We start from the raw sequence: 25,429 nt of genomic DNA on the forward strand, positions 1-25,429 counted from the left end.
CTGTGTCCACCAGGCCCAGGAGGGACCTAGCAGGAATGCCGCCACTAGTTTATATAGCACCTGCATGTTGGTGAATAATGACTTGATAAATACTACGTAGAATATATTTTCCTTTATTAAAGGGTTAACACATTATTTGTGAAACTACTTAGCTAGTAGACATAGTCATTACTACAGTGTCATCACAATCATCCCGCTAAACTACCACTTTGGATTCAAGACGAACCAAAACGACATGTGAAAATCTCGCAGATCTCGCGAGACCGTACGTACATTGGCCATTTTCATATGACCATAGATTCCTTTCGACAAATGGTGTACACAAGTCACTAGCATAGCAAGAAGAAAGTCAAATACAAGGCAGTAGCAAGTAATATTGTACTTTGGATCCTCAAGAATATTTACAGATTAAGTGAAGAAATAAGAAAGTAAGCCTTTCCCTCCCCGTCAACATCTGACACATCCCAGAGGAAACGGTCTCATCCACCCCCCTGAAGACCGCGTCTCTCAACCACGGACGACAGATCATCATCTATCAGGAGGCAACACTCAACACGTTCTCCCAGTCAGAGCTGGTCTCGTCGTCCGTCACTTCAACGTCCCAGCTCCAGCGGAGCACGAGGTAGTACAGCCACAGTCGATGTAGATATTCGTGGTGTCGTTGCTCACAGTGCCACTGATTCCGCAGAGCATTGTATGGTTGTCGCTTAGCAGGTAATGCCGCTGGGCTCCTGTGTCACAGCAAGTCAGCTTCTATATCTCCGCAGTACTTAAAGGGCTTCATATGTGAAGATATGAAGAGTAGACAAGAAAAACGTACATTGGTGCAGTCATCGTCAGCGCCAGTAACATCGACATCAGTCCTGAAGTCTAAATTAGCAATTGTTCGAAGCATAGAAGTCTTGTACTTTAAACAGGGAAGCCAGCTTACCAAGTCCAGTCAGAGCAGGAACCGGAGCCGCAGTCAATATAGATAGCCGCATCAGCATCGCTGCTCACAGTGCCAGTAACTCCGTCCAGAGTGAGGCCAGTGATGGGAACGCCGGTAGTAGCCTCGTCGCCGTCATAGGCCTGGGTAATGACGATACCGTAGTCCGTAGCCCCAGAGATGGTGATGTCCTTGTAGGTAATGCTGCTGACAGTGCCTGTGTCGCCCGAGATGGTCTTGATACGCACAGCCTGCTGCGAATCAATAACCTGAGAAGATTCAAATGTGACATCTTCCACAGTATTGTCGTCGCGGCCGCCCACGGAACCAATAGACAGGCCGTGCCCTCCGGAGCAGTAACCTCCCGTGAAGATGATGTTGGACCCAGAGTTGATGGCCACACAGTCGTCCTGGTTGTAACACTTTGCGTTGGTGATGGTCTAGTATGTATTAGCAGCGAGTTCGATGTCAGTAGGGTATAAATAGAAGGGCCTCTGCATACCACGCCGGTTGAGGAACCGATATCGAAGCAGTCCGTGTTGGCGCCGAGGGAATCGCCCGCCGAGTTGTCGATGGTCACGTCCGTCACGGCCAGGGTGGTCACCGTGTCAATGGAGAAGACCTGCACTGGAGCGTTGGTGATGGTCACCCCCGAGATGGTGCTATCGGTCAGGTCGTGCGCCTGGAAGAACTTGGGCTTCGTCTTGCCGCCGTCGGAGCCCTCGCCGTCCCAGTAGTCGGCCCCGTTACCGTTGAGGCTTGATCCAGACGCGCCCGTGACGGTGATGGAGCTTCCAGAGACGGCAAAGAGGGGGCCATCCCACTCCTCATAGGCAAAGGTTGTCTCACCCTCGAAGATGACCTATAATGGAGAATTGTCAGCAAATACACACAACAAGAATCCTGATAGACGCCAAGTGGGGGTATTGTTTATGGATGTAGGCTAGTTTCCAATTTCATCAGACACTCACCTCAGTGTCATCCTCAAGGTCAGTCATATCCAGCGTAACACCGGCCGGAACGCTCAGCGCAGACAGCACAATGGTGGAACAGTCCTTCTTGCTCGCGCTAGCAGACGAGTATCCATCCGAACCGGAGAAAGTACAGGAATCACGCTTCTGCAGAGCCCTGTCGACCTCCATGGGAGACGGCGCAGGGGTAGGAGCCGGGGCCGGGACGGCCAGTGCGCCGGAGGCGGCGAGAACAGCGGCGAGAAGGCCAGAGGTATACATGATCAACACGTAATGAGTGACTGTGGATCAACAACGGCCAAAAGAAGGGAGCGAAAAAAAAAAAAAAAAAAAAAAAAAAAAAAAAAAAGAAGGAGCAAAAGAGCAACTGAGGAGAGATATATAGAGGAAGAAACGTAACGAAAAGTGGTCCAGGCCGGCGGAGCAATAAAAAGAATGGGGCGGTGCAATTCGCACTGGTGAAGGTCAAGTAATCTCGGAGGAGGAGGACTGTCAGATCTGTGCCAAGAGATGGCCAAGAGATAGCCAAGCACGAGGTGACCCACGAAGCCTATATATGTCCTCGCAGAGCCTCATGAGCCTCTGGCGGGGCGGATACTCCTTGAACCTGCAAGTATATTGGCCTCGTTAGGCTGGCACCCTCCTCCTCCTTGTTTCCATGAAAGCGGAGACTTCGTGATGGCATTTACCTTTGCGCCTAGGCGATATTGCACAGGAGTAAACCCCCCCATTGGGGGCAGATGAGGATGGCACCAGCATCGGCGCATAAGTACGTACTATGTATTTCCCACCACTGAGCCGAGAGTCCCGATGCCAGGGCTGGCGGAAACAAGGTGTGTCCAAGTAAGAGACAAGCAGCGGGGAAACATTCTGGGTTCGTGTAGACAAACAGGCACTGAATATGAAACGTACAGGGCTGATGCCCTGGTAGTGATTGGGGGAAGGGGTATTGCCAGGACAAGGTCAAGGGTGACTTGTAACTGCATCATGCAGCCCTCTATTTCGCCCGGAAATAAAACAAGACATGAATGAAGACACCCTCGATGGAATCACGCTTGTTCATTTCCTGACAATCAGTTAATTCTCTGGAAGGTTGGGAAATGTTACCAACTGTGCTTCTCAACGAGGAGTACATTCATGCAAGGTAGTCCATCATCAATACCTAAGGAAACATCTCCAATGCTACCTCACGCGGCCTCACTGCTTCACATGAACAAAATGGGGGTTTGACGTTTGTAGTTTGGCGTCCACACCACTTCGGCACCCACTGCAAGGGGCTATGCAGTCAAAGTGACACAATACTGCATGCATATACATACATACTTATGCTTCTCTACAATCACCAATCCTGGAGTGGCCTAGCCGCCCCCTTTCTCTTGCGGCGCTGCCTCCTCAGATGGACCCAAGATGTCCTCAAACTTCGAGGTCTTCTCGTAGGCTTTTGCCATCCGCGGTTATAGCGTGCCGACAACTCCACCAGATTGTGGGGAGGCTTACAAGAGAGAATGTATCCAGTCCGGGGTCGACTCGGTCCTCGGCTGGAGATTGACTGCCCGTCTTGGAGTCAAGGAACAAAAGCCTTTACCCGAGCAGATCAATGATTTTTTATCATGGGGCAGTGAGACATTTGGTGATGTTCTTGTCGGCCTCAAGCTTGACAGCCGGGCCCACGAGTAATTCGTGGGATTGAAAAAAATCACCGAAACACAGAGTATGAAAGTCCTCCAGTCGGAGCCGCGGAAGGTAAAACAAACGGCGGGTGATCTTCCAAACGAAAGCAAAGATCAGCGTTGCTTATCTGATGGCCCTGGCAGAAATTTGTATTTTCTCGGGTGATGATCGGCCTTGCCCGACAAGACGAGCAAAAAAGGCAAGGAATTCGGAGGCCAGGGTTGTGATCTCATCACCTTCAGGAGAGATTCATCCCCACAACGAGAGAACACGAGGGGTAAGTGGGTACGAACAGAGTCGTTCCCTAGTTTTGACACATAAAATGATATTGATCTTCTTTCTCGTTCTCGCGGCAGTGGCGGCAGTGGCCAAGACATAACAAGAGAATTAGGTATCGTGTGGAACGTGAGAACCCACAAAATCAAGGCCAGCAACGCTTCTGATGGAACCTCTTGACCACCCAAGGTCCAAACGCCTCGAAAAAATGCTTGATCCTCCTAATTAGTGTGTACCCAATTCATCAATACGACATGCATGGTGTTTCATTCCTCGTGGCTGTCAAATGAGGAAGTTCCTTTGGAACGAGACATGGAGTCTGAGGGTACGCGCCCTCTGTGACAGCGATGACGGTGGCTCAGAGACAACAAATTGACCTACTGCCGCGCAAAACCTTGCTTGGCCTGGCATAAAAAAACAGTCAGCATCGATTCCGCCGTCAATAGCATTTGAGACACAAGATATTAGTGGACTGACCTTCATCTGTTCAATCCTCGCCTTCAGTTGGCTTGTCACCTCGGCGGCGCGCTTCCAGCTCTCAGCACCATTTCCGTTCCCAGCAGCTGCTGTAGATGAATTGTTATCCGAGAAACTTCTGTGCACAGATCCGACCGCTGGCGAAGCCCGTCCGCTGTTCATGTTATGACCGCCATTAGCGTACCGCCCCGAATCCGGACTGAGCGCCTTATGCCGTGCGTATGGGGCAGGATCGCCATTCTCTTTCTCGTCAGAGAGGTTGCTATAGTAGCTTGCGCGCTGGCCGATGCTGGCCGACCTCCCGGTACCCTCGCCCATATCGCCACGGACGGGGCTACCCATGTCATGGGGCGATGGGCTGATCATATCTGCACGCTGTACTCCTAGCTGCTCGGCCTTGCTCAACGCTCGCTTCAGGCGGTCGAGCTCCCTTCGCAACCTGTCGTTCGTGCCCTCGGCTGCCTCGGCATCACTGCGTGCTCGGACGAGTTGTGTTTCTTTTGCCTTGATGCTCAGAACGTCGCGAGTGTGATCCTCGATGAGCCCGGCATTCTGGTTCTTGAGCTCCTGGATCTCGGATAAGAGCTTCGATCGATCGTTACGGTGTTCCTCTATCTGCCGCATGAGCCGCTCGTTGGCATCGCGGAGCTCCTCAAGCTCTGCGCGTTCTATGGCCGTCAGTCCGGAGGGAGCAGGTGCCGGCTCAGCGGCCGCTGCCAGGGCTGCCGAAGCAGCCACGGGCTTGGCGAGTGACCGACCCGCAAGGCCACCTCGACCCATGCCAAGACGCGGACGGGGAGGAGAGACGACTGGTTCTGGCTCCGGGTCCTCAACAAAGTCGTCTTCTTCCGGGGGAGGGGGTGCGGCCACCGGGCGGCGCGGTGATGCCAGGCCCAACCCCAACTTCTTCTGCGGTGCCTTGAGACCTCCAATGCCGGGCTTGGCCAGACCAAGCTTCGACGCGGCTGGCCTTGCGGCAGGCTGAGGTGCGGGTGGAGGCGTCTCTGCGCGTGGAGGTGCCGCAGCGGGAGCCGCAGCTGACTTTTTGACACCCTTCTTGACGACCTTCTTGGTAGGCCCTGGCGGAGGCTTCGCAGCAGGTGGTGGTGCCTTGGGTTTCTCCTTGGCCTTGACCTCGGCTGTCTCGAAGAACTCTCTAATTTTGCCCTTGCGGATGTCATCTAGACCCTCTAAATGAGGATTCATTGCCCGCTCCCCAATGATCTTCATGACGGTTCCAAGGATCTCGGCGCCCCCTTCTCGAAGTACCGGGCTTGACTCTGCGAGCAGTTTCTTGGCCGCATCGACTATTTGACCAATCTCTGGCTTGCTGGGAACGTCTCTCGTAGTTCGCAGGCACCGCACAAGGAATTTCATGGTTCCTTCTTTGACTTGTGGATTCTTGTGCACCAAGAATGCCAGGATGTCTTCGAGACACTCTGTCAGATTCGTAGCCAGGAAGACCTGGTCGAGAGCAGCACCGAGCGCCTCCGCAACCGCCGCCTTCTTTTCTTTCAGACGTTCCATGATTGGTTGCATCACAGTCGACCTATATTTGCCGTAGCCTTTCCGCAGACCTTTGGCCAGGAGCTCAATACATTGCGCTGCCTGTGTGACGCATGCGATGTTGGCATCCTTCATAGATTTTGCCAGGGAGCGGTTGACCTCGTGAAAGTCGCCATCTTTGATCCTCGGGACGTTGACCAGCGCGTAGAGGGCCTCGAGGGCTTCTTTTCGATCTTTCCATTTTGCCGACGCAAGTCGGTCGTAGAAATCACCAGGTATGCCCTTCAGCACGTCCTGGGGCTCTGCCAGGTCAAACGCATCAATCTCCTCGGGCTCATCGACCTCATCGACGTCGCCGCCATCCTCGTCTCCAGCCCCGGCAGCTGGTGCCCTTTCCTTGGCGGCCTGTTGTGACCTCAGCAGACGCTCCTGCTTTGGCGCACCCTCGGCCTTGATCTTTTCGAATTGGGTCTCGAGATCAGACTGTTGCGTCGGTTTTAGGTCGCCCCAAAACATTGGTTTCATAGCTTCCCGGAGCCATCTGTAGAACTCGACCGCCAGGTTCGTCGCCTCGGCTCTCACGTTCTTGTCTGCATGGCCAAAGGCCTTGGGCAAGACCTTGAGTACGGGTTTTGGATCCGCGGTCTTACAGCCAAAATTGTGAAAGATTGTCGTCAGGGCATTCAGGACGGCAGCCACGGTCTTGGGCTGCTTGGCGGAAAGCACTGGTAACATTTCTTCGATAACAGGTCCGGGGACGTCCAGTTCGCAGAGTAATTGCAAGGCCTCGATGGCGGATGTCTTGGTGGCCGCTCTTGTAGAGGGCAGACCCTTTTCGCAGAGAGGGGTGACCGTAACCCCCCTTGTCCTTGTGCCATGCTCCTTGCTGCCGAATTTTAAGAAAGCGCAGTATGCTGCTATACCATCTTGTTGAGCGGCGACATTGCTATCAGCCACGGCGCCTTTCCATAGCGATGAGTCGAAAAGAAAAGGTTTGAAAGCCGGGTCGTGTTCGTCGGCGGTGAGCTCGAATTGTTTTGTGGCATCCTCGTAGGCCTGTTTGCGGACTTTCCAGATCTAATGAGATGTAATGTTACACATTAGCTTCCAGCAGAAGAGGAGATGGGACTCAAGAGCCCGACACGCCTAGAAAACACCCGAACGCACCTTGTGCACCCAACGATCTGTGATCGGCAGAGAGCTGTAATCCTCCTCTCCGTCAGCCATGGCGGGAACAGTATCGTAGCTCGGACTGGTCGCTTTAGAGAAGGTTTCTGGAGGACACGAGGACTCGGTGGTCAAGTGGTCTGCCGCGAGGGTGGTGTGTTCGTCGACGAGGGAGCGTCGCTTGAGGCTGTGAGCTATGCTTCCTGTCAGCTTCTTCTTGAACGCAGACCAAGTCTTGCGGCGCGTCATGTCCAAAGTACGGAGGCGACGACATGTTTAGCAGCAATGCCCGTCTGAACATGGCAGATACAAGCGCGACAGAGCAACGAGACCAGGCATGTGATGATGTGGTGAGCTGGCAGAGTGGATTCCCTTGCTTACCAGTTGGTCGCAAACAGCAGATACGGTCTTCTGTCGAGAATCAAAGAGCGCGTCCGTTGCCCTTGTAGAAAGTGACCAAGACAGTGTTCGATGGTAGGGGTTGCGCGGGGTTGCAGACTTCAGGCGTGCATTGCCGGTGTGTCTCTGAAAAGAAAGTGTCCTGTGTCTTGCCTTTGAAGGGTTCTGTTTTGGCCTGCGATGTTGGTTCTTGGTCCAAATCTTCGTCTCGCGGAAAGGCAGCTGTAGTTTCCTCCACTTTGGGCGGTAAGAAGGTGGGCTCTGCAGGGAATCAGGGGTACGGCGCAGTAGCTCGGGCAAGGCGTGGCACGCTGCCAGGGCAACAGCCAACCAACAGTTGGGTACGTACCGAACTACAACTCAAGGCGCGGGGCAGCAGAACGTTCAGCAGCGGGAAGCAAATAATTAGTGGGAATCTCTGCAGAAGAGACAGGAGGACCCTCGGAAACAATGAACTATGCCTTTCTTCGGATGCGCTGTGCCAGTACCAGATCCCATAGCTGAGTCTGTGTGATGATGAAGACAAATAAAAGATACGTGACATGTTTTTTGCACATGCTCACATGCTGCATATGACTGTGAAGATTGTTGACCCTTTGAGTAACATGTGTGCTACGTCAAGTCCTTTCTTTGGTTCATGCCCAATTTCACCTGCTGATTGCCCGGGAAACGTGATGTCACTGGGTACATTGGTACATGAATGTGCCTATAGTGCTCCCATGATATTGGACCTAACATGCTATGGTAGGTGGCCTAGTGGCGTCTGCCATTTGGACCCTTGGGCGCAATCTTCTTCAGCTGACAGCTGTTGTACTGTCTCACCAGCTGGCAGTGAGGGGCTACCTGCTAGGTACTGTACCACTAGCCTTGCCACTCAGCACTCTGTTGTAGAGACACAACAACAGCTGTGGAAGGAGAATCTCCCCTTTAGGGTGTAGAGAGAGACAAGTAGCTAAGATGCTGCATTGAACATGACAATCAAAATCAGTAATGCTCCAAGCTCATTCATGCACCCTGCACAAGCCTTGGTGCGTCTGGGCTGGCAGGTTTGGCACTGAATCATTCGCTCCCCTGCAAACTAACAAGGAACAACTTCTTTCCAACACCTGAATGCGATAACCACTCATTCTAGTGTCCATACTAGACTTGCAGACGATGGGATGGTACTTGTCCTGTGCTGCTGCTGTAGAGAACCCCTGCTCATCCTCGATCCACTCTGACACGTCCAGACATTTGTCGCTTTGCTGCAGAGAAAGGCAAGAAGGACCAGACCGATTTTTCGATCTGAACTCCATCCCCCGCCTCCCAAACCTTATCCCGATCGCAATCACGCGGTCCACCATATCTTGTTCGCTTAAGGATCCGTTCGCAACCTCGCAACTGCGGACAAACACCTCCTCCCATCTCTAGCCAGCGTGACAGCGACAGCGACAACGACAGCGAAGCATCGCCTCGGCATATCTTCTCTCACACCAGCTTGAACCGCCCCTATAAGGTCGACCTATACCCAAAATTCGGCAGGCAGCGCGACTCGAACCCTCTGTTGGCGAAGAACATTGGGCATCCTCCTGCTCATGAATGCGCCCTGCAGATCCACTCCCTCCTCTCTGCCCACGACAGAATTCATATTGAGCTTGACCGGCCCTCCCCTCAGCATCGAAGGGGGAAGCTAGGTCGGGGAGAGAGACAGAGGCCACCATGAGCCAAATATTGACAACCCGCCAGGCTGAGGAGCTGCAAGTCTCCCCTCGTTCCCGACAAACTACAACCAATCGTCGCTGTTGCGAGGGCTAACAACGCGGCCGCTGGCAGGCACAAGTCCATTATTGCGTACCTCTCCGCGAACAATCTCCCAAACACCGCTGCGGTCCTGCGAGAAGAGCTGGGTCTGTCGGAAGAGACCCTCGATGTCAACACTGTCAAGAAATATGAGGGGCTTCTCGAAAAGAAGTGGACCAGCGTGGTCAGATTGCAGAAGAAAGTCAGTTTCCCCCTCATCTAACCGGCTACGAGTCGTGTGTGTGTGTGTGTGTGTGTGTGTGTGTGCAAATAACAGGAGACGCTGACTTTGGCCAACAGATAATGGAGCTTGAGTCGCGATCAGCCGCCTTGCAGTCTGAGATCGACAACGCGACACCGACCTCACTGTCCAAACGAAATCAAGATCCGGCAAGCTGGCTGCCCAAGGCGCCTGCGCGACATACCCTGCAGTCACATCAAAAAGCAGTCAATTGCGTGGCCTTCCATCCAGTATTCTCCTCCTTGGCATCCGGCTCGGAAGATACGACCATCAAAATATGGGACTGGGAACTTGGTGAGCTGGAGAGGACAGTCAAAGGCCACACGAGGGCTGTATTGGACGTGGACTTTGGCGGGCCGAGAGGGGGCACCCTGCTAGCCAGCTGTTCGAGCGACCTGACTATCAAGCTATGGGATCCGGCAGACGAATACAAGAACATCAGAACCTTTCCTGGCCACGACCACAGCGTATCTGCTGTACGATTTATCCCTTCAGGCGCAGCAGGCGCAGCCTCTTCTAGCAACCTGCTAGTATCCGCCTCCCGTGATCATACCCTTCGGATATGGGACGTGACCACGGGGTACTGCGTCAGAACCCTGCGAGGACATGCCGACTGGGTACGAGATGTTTGTCCCTCGGTTGACGGGCACTTCCTTCTCTCTGCTGGGAACGACCAGACGGCACGTCTCTGGGACATTTCAGTCCCGAACCCTGAAGTCAAGCTCACGTTCATCGGCCACGAACACGTCGTGGAGTGTGCTGTGATAGCCCCTGCAACGGCCTACACCCATCTCGCAACTATCGCAGGGCTAAAGAAACCGCCGGCAGCAACATCTCTCGCGGAATACATGGCGACCGGCAGCAGGGACAAGACCATTAGGCTTTGGAATGCCCAAGGGACGTGCATTAAGACCCTGGTGGGCCACGACAACTGGGTGCGCGCACTGGTATTCCATCCCGGCGGCAAGTATTTGCTGTCAGTCAGCGACGATAAGACGCTGCGTTGCTGGGACTTGGCACAGGAAGGCAAGTGCGTCAAAAAGCTCGAAGGTGTGCACGAGCATTTTGTCAGCTGTCTGAGGTGGGCTCCTGTGATAGTGAAGGATGCTCCTGCAGCGACGAACGGAGAGAACGGGTCAAACGGGACATCGACGCCCAAGAAGAACTCCGCCAGCGCTGATGTCCAGATCCGCTGTGTGATCGCGACGGGTAGTGTCGATCTGAACGTGAGGATATTCGCAAACTGAGCCGTCGGAAGCAAACTATACTGCAGCCGATACGATGGTAATCGGCGCTACCCTGGAGCATGGAAAGCAGTTCGGCGGATGAGAGGACAGTGTTGCCCTGCCATGTTTTGACCTGAACGCCATCGGAGTTTCCTTTGTTTCATGGAGGCACGCCTGTCCTGGATCAGTATCTCAACGAGTTATCTCGCAACCACCACCAGCAGCAGCAACGGCGTTTCTTCGGCACGATAGATATTTATTTGGCGGTATGTTTGGGTCAGCATTTTTCCGTCCGCCCTATCTTTACGCAGCGGTGTCGGGGGCAATGGCTGATCAGGTTTGTCTTGTTGCAGGTGGAACGGCATTTTGTGCGTGTGAGACACAGCAGATAGATACCCAAGAAAAGAATGATTCATATGGCTGCTCTGTGCTTTGCACCACCGCTGGTCCTCAGGTGTAAGATCATTGCTGTGCCACAGTCACTACGTCGTGCGCTGCGCTGTTTTGTTTGCTTCAATCAGTCACCTTGCGAACGACTTTATCTGGATCACAGCTTTGCCTGACTCGGCTTCTGCTCTTGGTTGTTGAACATGTAGTGCTATCGGAATAGGTCCGCTCGCGCACTGCAGGTGCATCATGGGCACCGTCCCATTCTGCTCAATATTGATATTGCCCCCCCCCCCCCTTTTCCACCCACTACTCTGGCCACTACAAGGGTTTCTTATAAGACTACACGATGACCATCTTTCCTAGGGTTCTGCCGATAGTGTACTGGAACTCATCATGAGACACAGCTCCTCCCAGCTCCTCCCAGCTCCTCCCAGCTCCTCACAGCTCCTCACTACGATCGCGTGCTCGCAATGTAGTCTGGTGGTGACTGGCCAAATATGGACTATGACGGAAAAGGTTTCGCTATTCACTATCCTGAGGAGGGCATCATATATGCCTCAAACATTCTATAGTCTGCATTGGCTCTCTTTCTCCTTTTCTTCCTTCCTCATGCGCAACCACAACTCTAGGGCTTGCATACAACTTTGACCTTCACAAAATACTTTCAGCACCGCCATGTCTTCGTCGCACAACGGACATTTGGCGAACAGAATCCGCTCTACGCGGACGAGAACCCTCTCTCCCACTTCGTCTAACGAGGTTCTCCATCAACAAGCTCGAGTCAACATAGCCGAAGCACACTTCTGGAAGGTTGTGGACCGTTTGACACTGGTATGTAGCCAGAGGCCTCAAAGTATCAGAGGGAGCGCCTATGCTAGAACCATAAGGCTGTGCAGCTCAGAAGGCGAGGAGTGCCGACCCACCTGTCTGCCCGACGGGCAGTACGCCTTGATCAGAGCGCAGGATGTCAGGGACTTGGAAGAACTGCTGCTGCGGTCACGAACCCTTCACAATCTCATTTGGCGTCTGGGCAGTGCGGACTGTGCCGACATGGATCCCGTCCGGGAACACGGCATAGAGGTGTTCTGGTTCAGAAGCCTGCGCTTCATAGTCCAGCCGCCCGAGGCAAGGATCGTCGAGTAAGTAGTTCTCAGCCCTGCGCAGGCGTTTTCGTGGCTCTCTTCTTGAAAGACAGATCAAGCGTCAGGCTTCTAATATTGTGTGGTGCTAGAATCAGCGTCGCAGACATCGCAGCCATCCTGCGCCGCTGCCATCAAGAAACCGTGTCTGGACATTACATGCGCCCGTGCTCTGGCCGTGTCAGGTGGCTCCTGCGAGGCGACGACACCGAAGTCTGGCCAGAATGCATCCTGTGTTGGCGCTTGGAGCCCCTGGGCGAGGAAAGACTGCGAGCTGCCGTCGACGCCCAGAGGAGGACAGACGAGGATGAGGTTTGGGACCGCTACAGGCAACTCCACGCCCCCAACCAGACGCCGAGCCCGCCACATCCCAGCGGGCCGAGACGCTCGCCGCGGGTCCTGCGGCACAGAGGGCGGGCAGACGCGCGGGTGGGCGGGCAGGAGGGCGTGGAGCAGGAGGGTGTGGAGCAGCAGGACGGGAGACCTCGGTTCCCGTTTCTGGATTCTACTGCCGGTGACAGTTCCGACTCACCCTACTCGTGGGAACCGTCCGACCGCTCAAACCACTCCAGGGATGCTAGTGAAGGCCGTGTTTGTCAAAGCCACGCCGTTCTCCGCACAGTAGTGCATCGGGTCGTTATTCAAACACCGATACGTCGTATCGCTTCGCAGAGAGCCATTATCGAATCGGTCGAACCGTCTCAGAGCTATGAGGATGATGGGGAAGATGTCAGTCCTTTGTCCGAGGGCGAAGAGGGAAGTGCCGGCCATCACAGTCGAGTCAGTCCAGAATCCGACTCGGACTGAGCTTCAAGCAGCTTGTACGTTTGGATTACGTGTCTTGAATCCTGGCTGCTTGTTGCCTTGACGATTTCTCTTTGCTAGACCATAGTTGCGACCAAACACGAGACGAAGTCTTGGAGTTGGAGTCTAGTGAGAGTAAACAACCGACTTGATCAGAACGGCCAAGTCAGGAGGCGCCGCGCCGCGCCGCGCAGAAACAGAGCTTTAGTTTGATAACTGACATATAGAGCCTTGAGAAAGAACAGCACTGCCCTCGGACATCAATGCAGTTCGCGAACACTCTGGTCAAGTAGGTATGTCTCCTACACAATGTGGCTTTTTGGTCTTCTGGATGTTTCGAGTTAGGATAATCACTCTCCGCCTTCAATGCTTCTAATCTTGTTTCTTCATTCTCTATTCTTTGATCATGGCGTGCTGTTGAAGAATCGTCCCATTCCTTCATCATCCGCATGCATGATCACTTTTCGTATCCGTGTTTGTCGCTTAACGTTCTCTATTTCGGCAGAAGCCGAAGCCAAAAGAGCGTCGAATTTCACTGGGCCTTTTTTCAAGAGGTTTTGAGAATTGTAGAATGACGAAAAAGGCCATGAATACGAGTTCACGTCACAATATGAACCAGCATCGCGAAAAGACTCCCAAAAACACACGTGGACAGACTAGTCTAGTTCATCAGTCTCGTTATTGACGGAACATTACAGATCGATTACCAATAGTCATAATTCATCGATTAGATGATAGAGACGAGAAAATCGGATGTAAGGCATGTATAGCCAAGGCGGATACAAGCCATGCAGGGCACGTTCTACACTGAGTGAAGACGCTTAGTTCCTTGAAGAGTGATCGAAACCTCTTTTTCTCGAAGTCCGTGTCTAGGAGATGCCAATATTGGATGGTAGAGGAGTAGCATTGAACTTACTTCTCTGCAATCTAGTACTTCTTTGGAATGTCAGTCAGAAGGTCAATGTGGTTCGGATATCGATAAGTTCGTGATTGATATGTATGGCACGCATCGAGACACGGGATATGGGACCTTGAAATGCAACACAAGTCCATCATTATGTCGTATTTCATACCAGAAGTCCTACAAATGAATGGTGGTTGTATACTGAATTACTTAAGTGATTCTATGGGAATAACTGTATTGAGCGCTACTAAAGGGAAGGAAGAAGAGAACTGAGGGGGGGGGGGGGGGAAACAGCTGGCTGAGGTTATAGACAGAGGCTTCCTGGCGATAGTCGGGCCAACCAGGCCTCGCACAGATTCCAGTTGTTCCGAGGTCCGTTTAAAATGTACCAAACCTCAATCCCGACTCCTACCCTTCTGCTACTTGGCCAGTGTCGTGTCATTTCTCTCGAACGGACAATGGCTGATGGCATCCATATAACCTGCATATCGGGTCGGCATAATGTAAACTCACGGCAAGGCATCGGATTATGATCAGGTACGAGCATCGGCAGAGACATCATCGGAATCCCGGAATCCGGACCGAGTCTACTCACAGTAGAACGGAAGGAGAAAAATATATATATCATTATAGGAGAGCATGAACGTAGCAGGACAATACATTCAAATCATCTCGTATACAACTTGCTCTTCCAGAACTTATCATACATTTTCATCGGCGACATACACTTGAGATCAACATGGCGTCCTCGACTCAGCCCAAGACAGCGCTCAAAATCGTGTTCGGCGCAATGACGCTGGGCAAAGAAGGCAAGATGCACCAATTCAAGTAGCATCTGCTCTCTCCAAGAGACATACTGACCTTCTTCCAACCTACAGGCTCCGAGCAAGGCAGAGTGCACAGCCTTGAAGACTGCACCAAGATCCTCGACGTCTTCCAAGCCCACGGACACAACGAGATTGATACAGCTCGGCTCTACAGCGGCGGCTCGTCAGAAGAGTACCTCGGCCAGCTCAAGTGGCAAGAACGCGGGCTCATCATGGACACGAAGCTGGCGCCGGTCGGTCGTCTGCGGCCAGAACTGGGACGATACACGCACGCGAAGGAGGATGTTGGTCCTGGGTTGCAGGACAGCCTGGACGCCCTGCAGACCGACAAGGTTGACCTGTGGTACCTCCATGCACCAGACCATTTGACTCCGTACGCCGAGACTCTCGAGGCTGTCAACGAGCTCTACAAGGCAGGTTACTTCCAGCGGTTTGGAATCTCAAACTTCTCGGCCTGGGAGGTGGCGCAGGTCTGCGAGCTCTGTGACCGCAACGGATGGAAGAAGCCCGATGTCTACCAGGGCGTCTACAATGCTCTGCACCGTATTGTCGAGCCCGAGCTGTTTCCGTGCCTTCGACACTACGGCATCGCGTTCTACGAGTTCAATCCTGTGGCCGGCGGGATGCTCACTGATCGGTACCAGCGAAACACATCTGAGCACGAGGAAGGGAGCCGATTTGATCCGAATAAGTTACAGGGTGGTCTTTATCGTGCGAGATACTGGAACGACGCGTACTTTGACGCGCTGGATGTTATTCGTCCCGTTGCGAAAAAGCTGGGGCTGACGACGGCCGAGGCGGCGGTACGATGGGTGAGCCATCATAGCCTGATGAAGAGGGAGCACGGCGATGCTATCATCATCGGTGCGAGCAGTGCAACGCAGCTGGAGGAGAACCTGACGAATCTGGAGAAGGGACCTTTGCCGGAGGAGATGGTGAAGGCTTTTGACGAAGGATGGGCGATCGTCAAGGGAGTGTGCAAGCCTTATTTCTTCTAGTTGGACCAGACCTGCTGTAATTTCCTTGGTCTTAACTTGGCTTTACCACGTAAAGGACAATCTCTCCTCATGACTAATGTCGAATGTCTGCGTATTTGAAATGGACAATGGCTACCGTGTGTCTGACGAAACATGGTCTGTTTTTAGAATCGCAAAGTCGCAGTCAACGGTTGGGCTTAGAGGAGCGTTATCTCAATCATCTTCAAGATACTCTTTTATGAAATCGCGGATCGATAGAGCTTTACACAAATACTGACAAAACCCCAAGTCTCTTACACAATAACAGTGCATACTTCTCAGACCGCAATTGCTCTCATAAAGGCAGGGCTCTCGCTACCATCCACGACCTTGGCGATCGGTGTGAGGTGCGCAGACTGATCATCGCCACCCTGTAATTGGCGCACATAGGCCTGCGCAACCTTGAGCCACGCCGCCTTCTCTGCCCTGCTGGCCCCAGCGCCCTGCCAGACCCAGATCGTCTTGCCGGCGTCGTCCAAGATAAAGACATCGCTGCCGTCCAGGTCCGACCTCCCAATCGACGCACCCTCCTTGACCAGGCCAAAGCTCAGCTGACCAGATGCGTCGCTGAGCTTGAACAGCTTCTTTCCCCTGGCCCCTCCTGCTCCTCCTTCGGCGGCGGACCTGCTGGCGAAAGGCTTGGGCTTGCGATAGCTCTCCGAGGCTGGCGCGGCGTCCTTGTCTCTGCCTAGCATCTCGACCACCACTCTAGACCGCGATTCCGTCTGCGAGAGGACCTCGACGTCGATGTGCTTGGCGAGGGTCATGTCGTGCACGACCTGGGCCGACTTTGCCTTCTCCATGGGGCTGCAGTTCTTGCCCTGCCAGACAAAGATCTTGTCGCCCTTGTCCAGGATAAAGACGTCGTCCTCGTCCAGGCTCTGCCACGTGGGCTCGACCTCGTACACGACCACGGAGTCGCGCTTGGAGCCAGGGTGCTTGAAGACGCGCAGCAGGGTCAAGACTTCTTCCTTGGCTTCCTCCTCGACATGCCTGAACCCGGAGCGCACGCCGCCAGAGCGGATCTGGATCTTGGGGAAGAGCTCCATGAAGGCATCGCTGGGGCTCTCCTGGATCTCGCGGTGCTGGCTGGCCTTGCCGTGCAGGAACTCGTCCAGCTCGACCGTCTTGTAGGCTGCGACACCGGCCTCGTCCTGCGAGGTGTGGCTGCCCAGCCAGAAGAAGATGTCGTGGCCGAGCTTGTCCGCCTCCGCCTGCTGGCCGACCTTGTACGAGTGCAGCACGATGAAGCTGTCGCCGTCGTAAAACAGGCCGTATTTGTCCTTAGGCCACGGGATCACCTCGAAGTCCTCGATGCGCCAGATGTGCAGGCCAGGTGCCACCCCCACCTGCCCATCGTTCCAGGCGGGCTCGCTGGCGGCGCTGTTGTACTTCACCTTGTGGTCGAGGTCGCTGCCGATCAGCTCGACATTGCTGTCCTTGATGTCGTACTCCTTGAGGTGGACAAGACCATCTTCAGGCGCCATGTTGGATAAGTCTTTGTTTGGGGGGGTAAGAAATGTTTTGAAATAGCGATAATCAGAATCTGAATTGTGAGGTCTTCTCAGTCAGACAAAGTATGAAGCCACCTCAAGCTTTATAAAGTCAGCTCCAACCTGTCATCAGGATCCATGAAACAGGCCTCCAGCTCTCACTGCCACTGCAGCCAAACGTCATGCTAGAGAGAGAGTTCAGGGGTCCTCCTGCGGGTCCAGTGGGGGCCGCCACACTGTACTATACACAGCCTCACTGGCTTGTACATACAAAGTGATAGGGTTACAGTGCTTACAGGGGATTTCCTCAGAGCCAGGCTAGTGGCTGCCATGCTGCCACGCTGCTATTAAGAGCTATAGACCCCTGAGCTGCAGGGCCCCCACATGGCGCAACTATATTTCAGGACGTGGGGCTATGTTGAATATAGCATCTATCATCGAATTAGCTACCACACGAATTTAGGCATGGCAATTTGTAGTGGATGGGTAATTGAAACGGTCAAACAATTAATTTTAAATTGGCCGTTTTAAAAATTCTAATTCGAGTCTCTTATTAACTCTAATGAGTGAATTGCAGTCGCTTGCTATTGTCATATACACGATGCGATCCAGGTTTGACCAAGGAACAAGGCAATTCATGAACAACTCCAAGATCAAAGGTATCCTACATCCATCACTCATTCCGAGGCAGAGCAAGCCGTCCTCTGTTGCATGGCTATGCATTTTGCAGGCTGTGCCTCGTCGCTCAATCGCGTTGGAAGGATATACAGGCTGCTCTTTAGGAACATGCATTCAGCAGGTCGGACGACTACTTTGTTGGGAATGATTGTGACCTGGTCCCTCTGTGTTTTTTTTTTTTTTGCACATGCCTAGAATATGAAGACATCTGAGCCTTTTGCTGGCAATGGAAGGGATGGAGTGCTTTGGAGGATTGCGAGAGATTGTAATCCAGCAACACTTTCAAGAAGGAAGGAAGTTTAGGATCTTTTGAAAAATGTCTAAACCCAACGCCCTCTGTTTGTACTATATGACCATGTTCGTTCGAAAGTCTAATACGAATATGCAATCCAGCGTGTGGCCTTGACAAGACTTTCTCCTTAGCAGCATATATTCAGACACTTTTCTGCCAACTCATGACGCGACATCACGCAGGATGGGCGACTTCACATCTTGTAATCTTTTGATTTGTATCACCGATCAGCCTAGGGCCTTGAGGGCGCCCAATAGTCAAAATGAGTGACGCCAAATAGCCATGAGACACGAATTTGTGCTGCCTCTCGCTATTTTTCTCGAAGCTTATCATGTTACTGTAATCTCAGAGATTTCTGGAGCTATGGGCTCATTATCCACTCAATGACATTTCCTTAGTAATGAGAGATGCTTTTTTGTACATAGTATTCCCGAGCAGCAAGGTGTTCACATGCAGGAAGTCGTCTGGCCGGGCAAAGAGACTGGCCTAATGCAGAGCCGCAACCCTGCCATTCTTGGATTCCAATTGTCCATAACAGGCTCGGGTAGCGGATCGTGCCGTGGCGCATGGAACATGCCCCCTCAAGCCTGGCAGGGATGGTGTTATGAACCCCTCACTCATCGAAGGCGCCACTGTCGAGGAGAGAATTACGCTTCCTTAGGCATAGGCCTTCCGATAAAGTCTACAACTGACTGTACGATATCGAATTACTATATACTACTTACTTCGCAAGTTGGACGTCAAATTAAATAAGGAGGTGAGCCAGACCAGCATTCTTGCGCTGAACTTGCGAGGCGGTTGTTTCGTTCTACCAAGGGCACGCTGCCGCTGTTGAGCAATTACGAAAGGGGTGGACGCGGTCTGACCAGAACACGTCGTACTTTCAGGTTCGCCTTGAGAGGACCTTTTGCCGTCCTCGGAGCCTCCAGAAGACTGCCAAACTCGTACAACAGCAATCTTGCGCCTGCCCTCGCAGGTTCCAGCCACTCTATCCTCGATCAACGTGCCACACCAACAGCATGTCTACCCAGGCCGAAGCTACACCCACACCGGTCATCTTGACCAAGGACTACATCCGGGATGCCTTCAAGCACCTCGAAGAGGTCGAAGACGTCGAGCACAGAAACCTGTTCTTTAAGAAATATATGGTAGAGGACGTCAAGTGGGAGATTACAGGCAATGGACATGAGCTGGCTGGCACCCGGTACAGCCTGGCCGAGCACTCTTCTGCTTCTTTCACAAAATTAGGTGAGATCCCACACTGACCTGCTAGTAGCCCCCCATTTCACTAACAACGCAGCAGGAAAGAAACTGCAGAAGCCCATCAAGTTTGTTGTTCGGAGCATCATCCTGGAGCCTGATACCAGGTGGGCCTGCGTTGAATGTCAGGGGTTTGCCACCAGGACCAACGGTAAGTCTGTCGCGTCGCGGCGGGCACGTCGACTTTGCTATTCTGTCGAGATGTTTTTGTTGACTCTATTATGGCAGGCCAGCCGTACAACAACGATTATGTGTGGCTGACGGAGTGGGATGCCAATGGGAAGATCTTCCATGTGCGGAGCTATCATGACACCAACCTCGCTGAGAAGGTCCTGCACGAGGCTTAGTGTGACGATTTTTATACTCCCAAGTGCGGCATTGGGAGGTTGTTTGAAGTGAAGTCCACTTAATGCGACTGTTGCACAAATATGGATTATACTTGTATGGTGTTGTCACGGCCAAATCTATCTAATTCACCCCTGACTCAGTCGCATCAGGCTATGAAAAGATCGTGAGGGCGTTTCCTAGGTCCAACCTGGATGGGCAAACCTTTACGCAATGTGATATGTTTAGCACTGCCATATGTGGGCACAACTGTCTTCATTTGATACATTGCATATCACAGTTGGATCTTGAAATGACCATCCTGCCAAGGAGCATGCATGAAAGAATTTCTGCAACCAGTGTACAGGCCTTCTGATAGGTCTTCTCAAGACCTTGGAAGTAGTCTCAAGTTTCCTGGTTGTCAAACATGTGTAAATGCTGCAATATACATTGTCTTCGGCTCAGGTAGTCTGAAAGGGGGTGGTATTCACATGACGATTTAATATTGATCTGACGAGTAATTGTCTTCCTTCGCAATCATGCGAAGTTTTGTAGCTACTGCCCCCTTCCCTCTCTTTCTTCAACTCTACTCAACCATAATGCTCAAACGAACGACCGAGATTGAGCATTCCATTCTGTCCAGAAAATGGCGAACTCAGTTCTGAGTGTTCTCGGCGTAGTCGACGCCGACGTTCACTATTCTCTTGCGACCCTCAGCACGGCTCTCCCGCTTGTTGTTCTTGCCTTTACCGTTCTTGTTCTTTCCAGACTTTCCATTCGTATTGGTCGTGTCCGTAGCGGCTGCGGTGCTCGCACTGGCAGCCTTGGTCGCCAGCTCTGCAGTCTCAGACTGCACGACGGCAGGATCGGCCGCAATGATGGCCTGAGCGATATTGGCACTCTGCGCATTGTCGCTGGCAGCCGCCTCGTCGTTGCCTGCGATCGCCGCGGGGAGGTCCTTTTGGTTCTGCTGGACCTGGGCCTCCACATCGGCCAGCGTCGCCGCGGTGGTGATGTTGGACGGCGCGTTGTCGCCGGGCAGGGCTGTGACATCCGTCTGCTGAACGGCCACACATCCGCCAAAGTCCTCGGCGTTTCGGCATCGTACGGTACAGACGTTGCCCTGAGATGCTGGAAAGAGGGGGGGAGAGAAGAGAGAAGATGTGTCAGCTGTACTGGTCCATACTATTAAGATGGAAGAGGGTTGGCGTTGGCAGTACTTACATCCCTGGCATGCCATGTCCGCAGGCATAGTGACAGTCAAGGTCGTCTGCCCTGTGCCTGTGGTGCTGTCCTGCGCAACGGTCAAGGCTGTCTGTCCAGTGGCGAGCGAGTTGCCCGTCTGGTCCATGTCACACGTGAAAGGGCCAGTGCCGTTGGCACTGCGCTGGTCGATCGTGATCTTCACATTGCTCCCCTTGGTCACCTGTGTGACATTGCCAGCGGCCAGTGCGTCCTCAGTGTTGGCACCGATGTCTATGTTGCCTCCCACAAATGTGCGCCCGCACTCGTTGACAACGTTGGCGGAAATCTCAGCGTCCGAGATGAAGTTGGCATCATTTGGGTCGCTTGAGTCGACTGAAATATAAGGTTATTCACTGTGACTTTGGATGTACTGAAAAACCAGGAGTCTGGCCTTTATGAACAAGAAGGAAGTTACTCACCTAGCAGTCCCAAACTGGTTCCTGAATTGCCAACGGCCTTCAGGACGACGCCTTGGCTGTGTACCATGCCTAGCATGGCCGCGCCAAAAAGAGTGCGAAATACAGAAGGCATCTTGTCTCGTTGGAATAATTTCGAAAGAAAAATTATAAAATCGAAAAAATGAAGGAGTGAAGAAAAAAATAAAGCTTTTTTGAAAATATATGACAGACCTGCTGATGAACGTGAAGGGAAAGAAAATGCAGTTCAGAGAGAGAACTCGAGAAGAAAGAAGAAAACTACGTCGGCTAGTCAAAGATGGCTATCCGCAGATATCGTTTCGATGCTGCTGTTGAAGCCCAGGGCTGTATATACCATCCGGATCCGCGTATAAGGTTAAAAGGGAGCGACATTGTGTCAAGCGTGCAGTGTATCGAACGATATGGATCCCTGGCGAGGATCTCCTGCTACAGGCGCCGTCGCAAATCATGGGCACATACAACCCCTGAGTGGGGAAATCCCGTGGCGGCGAGATGTGGGTATTACCACACGCCCTGTTGTGTCTGAAAAAGAACTGCGAAGGGTTGACTTTCTGTGTTTTTGACAGGCATCTTGTGCATGATTCGCAAACAAGACGAGAAACAAACTTGACAATCTCGAGACGAGGCGAAAACGCGCGAGGCGGATCCGCGTTGTTGTCGACAAGTGCTGCGGTTTCGTGAAATTGTGGTCCCCTCTGCCCGGCGCATCATGACTTGACTCCTGTGTCAACAGGCGACGTGTGAAGATGCGAATAGCCGTAGCTCCTTTCCCGTGACTGTCCGATTGGAAAAGAGATCTTTGTCCATCTCTACTGTTGGGTTGATGGCTCATCCGATGAGTCGTGTCTGTCCAGCTTGAAACATGACCTCGGGAACATTCAGGAACGGCACAGTGCAAGATATGATATGGGATGTTTCAAATATTTATTGTCAGATATAGAAACCGCCCAACTTCATGGCATGTCCTCGATCATGCCAAGTTCATGCAAAAGTTGTGAATGAAATGAAGCAATGGGTTTGAGGGATCTCTGAAAAGCTTCAATTCTGTCCTTGTGCCTGGCACGGAATTTTACTGCTTGACACTGTCTTCTTACTTGATCGATTCTTTAGAGAAGCTATTTTTTTTTTGCAAATTAACTGTTGAGATTCTATAGAAGTGTTTAAAAAGGCTTACTACTCAAGTACTGAAGTACTTACGCGTCCTGCAGAGGTTGTCACACTCTCACACTCACGACTTGAGCACTGCTTTGTAACCGGCACGTATGCATGCTGGATTGGCCATATAAAATTCAGTAAACTTGGATTTGTAAATGCTGATCGTAGATCTATAGTGTTCATTCTGTGTTTATAGTACAACGCCCTTTATCCTATGTGTTCTGAGGCGGGAGTTCAGAAGTAGCCAATGCGCCATTCTTTTATGGTGCGATTGAGTACTGGATTGGGCAGTACTGATACCCGAGCTGAGAAACGATAACAGCTTATTTCAATACCACATTTCAATACCACATTTCAATACCACATTTCAATACCACATTTCAATACCACATTTCAATACCACATTTCAATACCACATTTCAATACCACATTGCAGGTGTGACCACGCTCTTTGTAGATACTTCAGTACGCTGAGAAAGGGGCAGCATCAGGGCTATACTTGTTTATAGAATGAAAGCGGCTAGCTGTACCATAGTAGAACGAGCATGAAGTAATGGCATAGAGAGTTTTCAAATCATACTACTGGTGGCTTTTTGCGTACTAGGCTTTCCCCCGTTGCAGGAATCTTGGTTATTCCATTCTGCAACAGCCCAAACAAATGCCCAGGGGTTCAGGTTTGGTGTGCCGCCCTCTGCCTCCCCCTGGCCCCGCTCACGTTTCCGCTGCGCCGAATGCCAGTGCGATGCTTGCGTTTTCGCAAAGGGAACCCTGGGGACAAGGGACGAGAAAAGAAGGTTAAAGTACATAGATAAAGAACGGATTAAAACACAGACGTTGTCACTCCCTGCCATACAAAGAGGTGTCACTAGCATGGGATACCACTGTAGCCCTTTGAGTGAGGCAGGGTTTGTGCTGCGGACAAAATGCTCCCTAGGTAGCCCTATAGCCCTGTTTGAAGGGCGCACAAAGCCCGTCATCAGGCGACCCGCATGATATCATCGCTGCAAAGATCACAGCCTGTACGTGCATCTGCAGGCACATTTCAAGGCATCTCCGTTTAGCCTGCTCACAGTGCAATAGATGTGATGTCAGAATTCGAAATCCTGCAGCCACATTCAACGGTGACGACTTTTAAGTACGTGAGGTGCAATACCATTTATAAGACAGTGTGTTCCACTACTATAGACATCGGCATACATAAATATCAGCTTATTTACATATACGCACACACACACACACACACATCGTATTATTGTTTGCTCTAATTAAAAGTAGAGCATTTAGAATAACAACCATTACATCACCAACTATGGATTTCGTAACAAAGATCAAGGACGCAGTCGTCCCCGACGCCAACACTATCCCACAGACCCAGTCCGCGGAGCCAGAGAATGAAATCCCAGGCGCATTCCCCGACGCCGACGACGAGACGCTTGGTCGCCAGCTGGAAGGCGACAACACCGACACCACAGAGACAACGCAGGGCCACACGGACCAAGACTCAGCCGTGGATGTCGACGAGAGGTCTCCATTGAAGGGCCGCGACACAGCTCTGCCTGACAGTGCACCTGTCGCGCCAGCTTCAGGCGCGGTGGGAGACGTCAACACGAGCAGCGACTCCGGTTCCCACTTCAATGTCGGGACTGGGAGCAGTGCTGATGGTATGACCTCGATTGAGGAAGTCAAGCCACACCACCTAGGCAACGAAGGCAAGGTCCTGGGTGCTACAGGTTCTTCAGAGGTTGGAACTGGCAGCGGGAGCAGCGGTGCCCTGGCTCCAGCGAGGGACACCAGGTCGCAAGACCCGAGCGAAGAATATGGCAACAGCGCTCCCGCCGCGGCAGTCGAGCCGACCAGCTCTGCGCATGAGGGCGGCTCCTCAGCAGCCGGCCTTGGTGATTCCGCCCTGGAAAGCGCTCGGCCCCAGGCGCAGCAGGAGGACAACACTGGCTTTGCAGCAGGCACGGGTGGCGGCACACACGAAAGGGTCCTCGAGGCTGCTTCCGACCTGAACAGAGGCGCACCTCAGCCACCAAGAGACGCAGAGCCTGAGGCGGCGGCGGCGCTGGCAGAAACAGCAGCAAGGTTCAGCGGCGGCATTCACAATGGCGTTTCGGGGGCTGGGTCTGACGACCCGCTCGGTGAGCGGAGTGGCAGCCCACACGAGCGCTCGACGCAGTACCGGAAGGGTGATGTACAAAATGTGATTTCTGGTGTCAGCCAGTCTGGTCTGGGCCAGGGTGGTATTCATAATGGCGTCGTGGGCCTTGGGTCGCAGGAAGAAGAGGCCATTCGTCGGCATAGTCTGGATAATCAGGGGCAGAAGGAGGAAGGGGAGGCACAATTATAAGGGGTCACGTTAAGGCCAGAGTTGAGTGAAGTATTGATGACGATTTTCTTTGAAACATATTTCTGCTAGTAGCATAGCGATTGATACATAGTTCAAGGACAAGGATCATATTCCCATTACCAATTTCTTATGCTTGTTTATTGTCACCTGTGCTCACGGCATCATGACCAGTGTGAAAAAGCATCATAGGTAACGGCCAGCCGAAGAGACAGGCAGAGGCAGGTCATACACAGTTTCTTGAATTAAATGTGAGAAGCACATGTTTGCTGTCACCGTTCCATCGGTGTAAATCCACGCAATCAATGTCTGTTCCATTCCAAGATTCATTAAAGTGATATAATCATATCAAAGCCGAGCCAAAACGCCGCGCCGCTGTGCCCAAGTCTCCACGTCAAGTGGGCTTGAATTATTTGGACTTACCACCCTTCTTCTTCTCACCTCCTTTCTTGTCGTCCTTCTTGGATTCTTGCTTGT

General features: G+C 52.4%; 9 protein-coding genes across 9 annotated transcripts; 5 read left to right on the forward strand and 4 right to left on the reverse strand.

Annotated features, from left to right (window-relative positions):
* Positions 1-927: 927 nt before the first annotated feature.
* M406DRAFT_37784 (family 28 glycoside hydrolase) lies at positions 928-2,070 on the reverse strand (the record flags this gene model as incomplete). Its single annotated transcript, XM_040924037.1, has 3 exons — positions 928-1,368; positions 1,431-1,790; positions 1,900-2,070. 3 exons carry the CDS (start codon positions 2,068-2,070, stop codon positions 928-930), a joined length of 972 nt encoding a protein of 323 aa, XP_040776515.1.
* Positions 2,071-4,223: 2,153 nt separating this feature from the next.
* M406DRAFT_105875 (uncharacterized protein) lies at positions 4,224-7,575 on the reverse strand (the record flags this gene model as incomplete). Its single annotated transcript, XM_040915170.1, has 4 exons — positions 7,378-7,575; positions 6,997-7,190; positions 4,324-6,906; positions 4,224-4,250 (listed from the first exon to the last, which is right to left on the reverse strand). Exons 2-4 carry the CDS (start codon positions 7,054-7,056, stop codon positions 4,224-4,226), a joined length of 2,670 nt encoding a protein of 889 aa, XP_040776516.1. The 5' UTR covers positions 7,057-7,190; positions 7,378-7,575.
* A 1,518-nt stretch (positions 7,576-9,093) lies between these two features.
* M406DRAFT_345921 (nuclear distribution protein pac-1a) lies at positions 9,094-10,718 on the forward strand (the record flags this gene model as incomplete). Its single annotated transcript, XM_040922128.1, has 3 exons — positions 9,094-9,131; positions 9,208-9,376; positions 9,475-10,718. 3 exons carry the CDS (start codon positions 9,094-9,096, stop codon positions 10,660-10,662), a joined length of 1,395 nt encoding a protein of 464 aa, XP_040776517.1. The 3' UTR covers positions 10,663-10,718.
* Positions 10,719-11,706: 988 nt separating this feature from the next.
* On the forward strand, positions 11,707-12,977 carry M406DRAFT_329454 (uncharacterized protein; the record flags this gene model as incomplete). Its single annotated transcript, XM_040920429.1, has 2 exons — positions 11,707-12,170; positions 12,263-12,977. 2 exons carry the CDS (start codon positions 11,707-11,709, stop codon positions 12,975-12,977), a joined length of 1,179 nt encoding a protein of 392 aa, XP_040776518.1.
* A 1,640-nt stretch (positions 12,978-14,617) lies between these two features.
* On the forward strand, positions 14,618-15,703 carry M406DRAFT_338993 (Aldo/keto reductase; the record flags this gene model as incomplete). Its single annotated transcript, XM_040921410.1, has 2 exons — positions 14,618-14,687; positions 14,757-15,703. The coding sequence occupies 2 exons, from the start codon at positions 14,618-14,620 to the stop codon at positions 15,701-15,703; spliced, it is 1,017 nt and encodes a 338-aa protein (XP_040776519.1).
* Positions 15,704-15,899: 196 nt separating this feature from the next.
* Positions 15,900-17,208, reverse strand: M406DRAFT_289793 (actin depolymerizing protein; the record flags this gene model as incomplete). The annotated part of the gene is made up of 1 exon (XM_040918869.1): positions 15,900-17,208. One exon carries the CDS (start codon positions 17,206-17,208, stop codon positions 16,000-16,002), a length of 1,209 nt encoding a protein of 402 aa, XP_040776520.1. The 3' UTR covers positions 15,900-15,999.
* A 1,995-nt stretch (positions 17,209-19,203) lies between these two features.
* On the forward strand, positions 19,204-19,791 carry M406DRAFT_329457 (uncharacterized protein; the record flags this gene model as incomplete). Its single annotated transcript, XM_040920430.1, has 3 exons — positions 19,204-19,432; positions 19,488-19,595; positions 19,673-19,791. The coding sequence occupies 3 exons, from the start codon at positions 19,204-19,206 to the stop codon at positions 19,789-19,791; spliced, it is 456 nt and encodes a 151-aa protein (XP_040776521.1).
* Positions 19,792-20,423: 632 nt separating this feature from the next.
* M406DRAFT_338995 (uncharacterized protein) lies at positions 20,424-21,544 on the reverse strand (the record flags this gene model as incomplete). Its single annotated transcript, XM_040921411.1, has 3 exons — positions 20,424-20,899; positions 20,993-21,346; positions 21,433-21,544. The coding sequence occupies 3 exons, from the start codon at positions 21,542-21,544 to the stop codon at positions 20,424-20,426; spliced, it is 942 nt and encodes a 313-aa protein (XP_040776522.1).
* A 2,289-nt stretch (positions 21,545-23,833) lies between these two features.
* Positions 23,834-25,076, forward strand: M406DRAFT_355971 (uncharacterized protein). The gene has a single exon (XM_040923312.1). The coding sequence runs from the start codon at positions 23,915-23,917 to the stop codon at positions 24,953-24,955; it is 1,041 nt and encodes a 346-aa protein (XP_040776523.1). The 5' UTR covers positions 23,834-23,914; the 3' UTR covers positions 24,956-25,076.
* The last annotated feature ends 353 nt before the right edge of the window (positions 25,077-25,429 follow it).

This window comes from Cryphonectria parasitica (genome assembly GCF_011745365.1).
Source record: "Cryphonectria parasitica EP155 unplaced genomic scaffold M406scaffold_4, whole genome shotgun sequence".
Lineage (NCBI taxonomy): Eukaryota > Fungi > Ascomycota > Sordariomycetes > Diaporthales > Cryphonectriaceae > Cryphonectria > Cryphonectria parasitica.

Excerpts from the sequence above, each read along its gene's own strand:
- M406DRAFT_355971 (XM_040923312.1), top strand. The coding sequence starts at position 23,915 with ATGGATTTCGTAACAAAGATCAAGGACGCAGTCGTCCCCGACGCCAAC.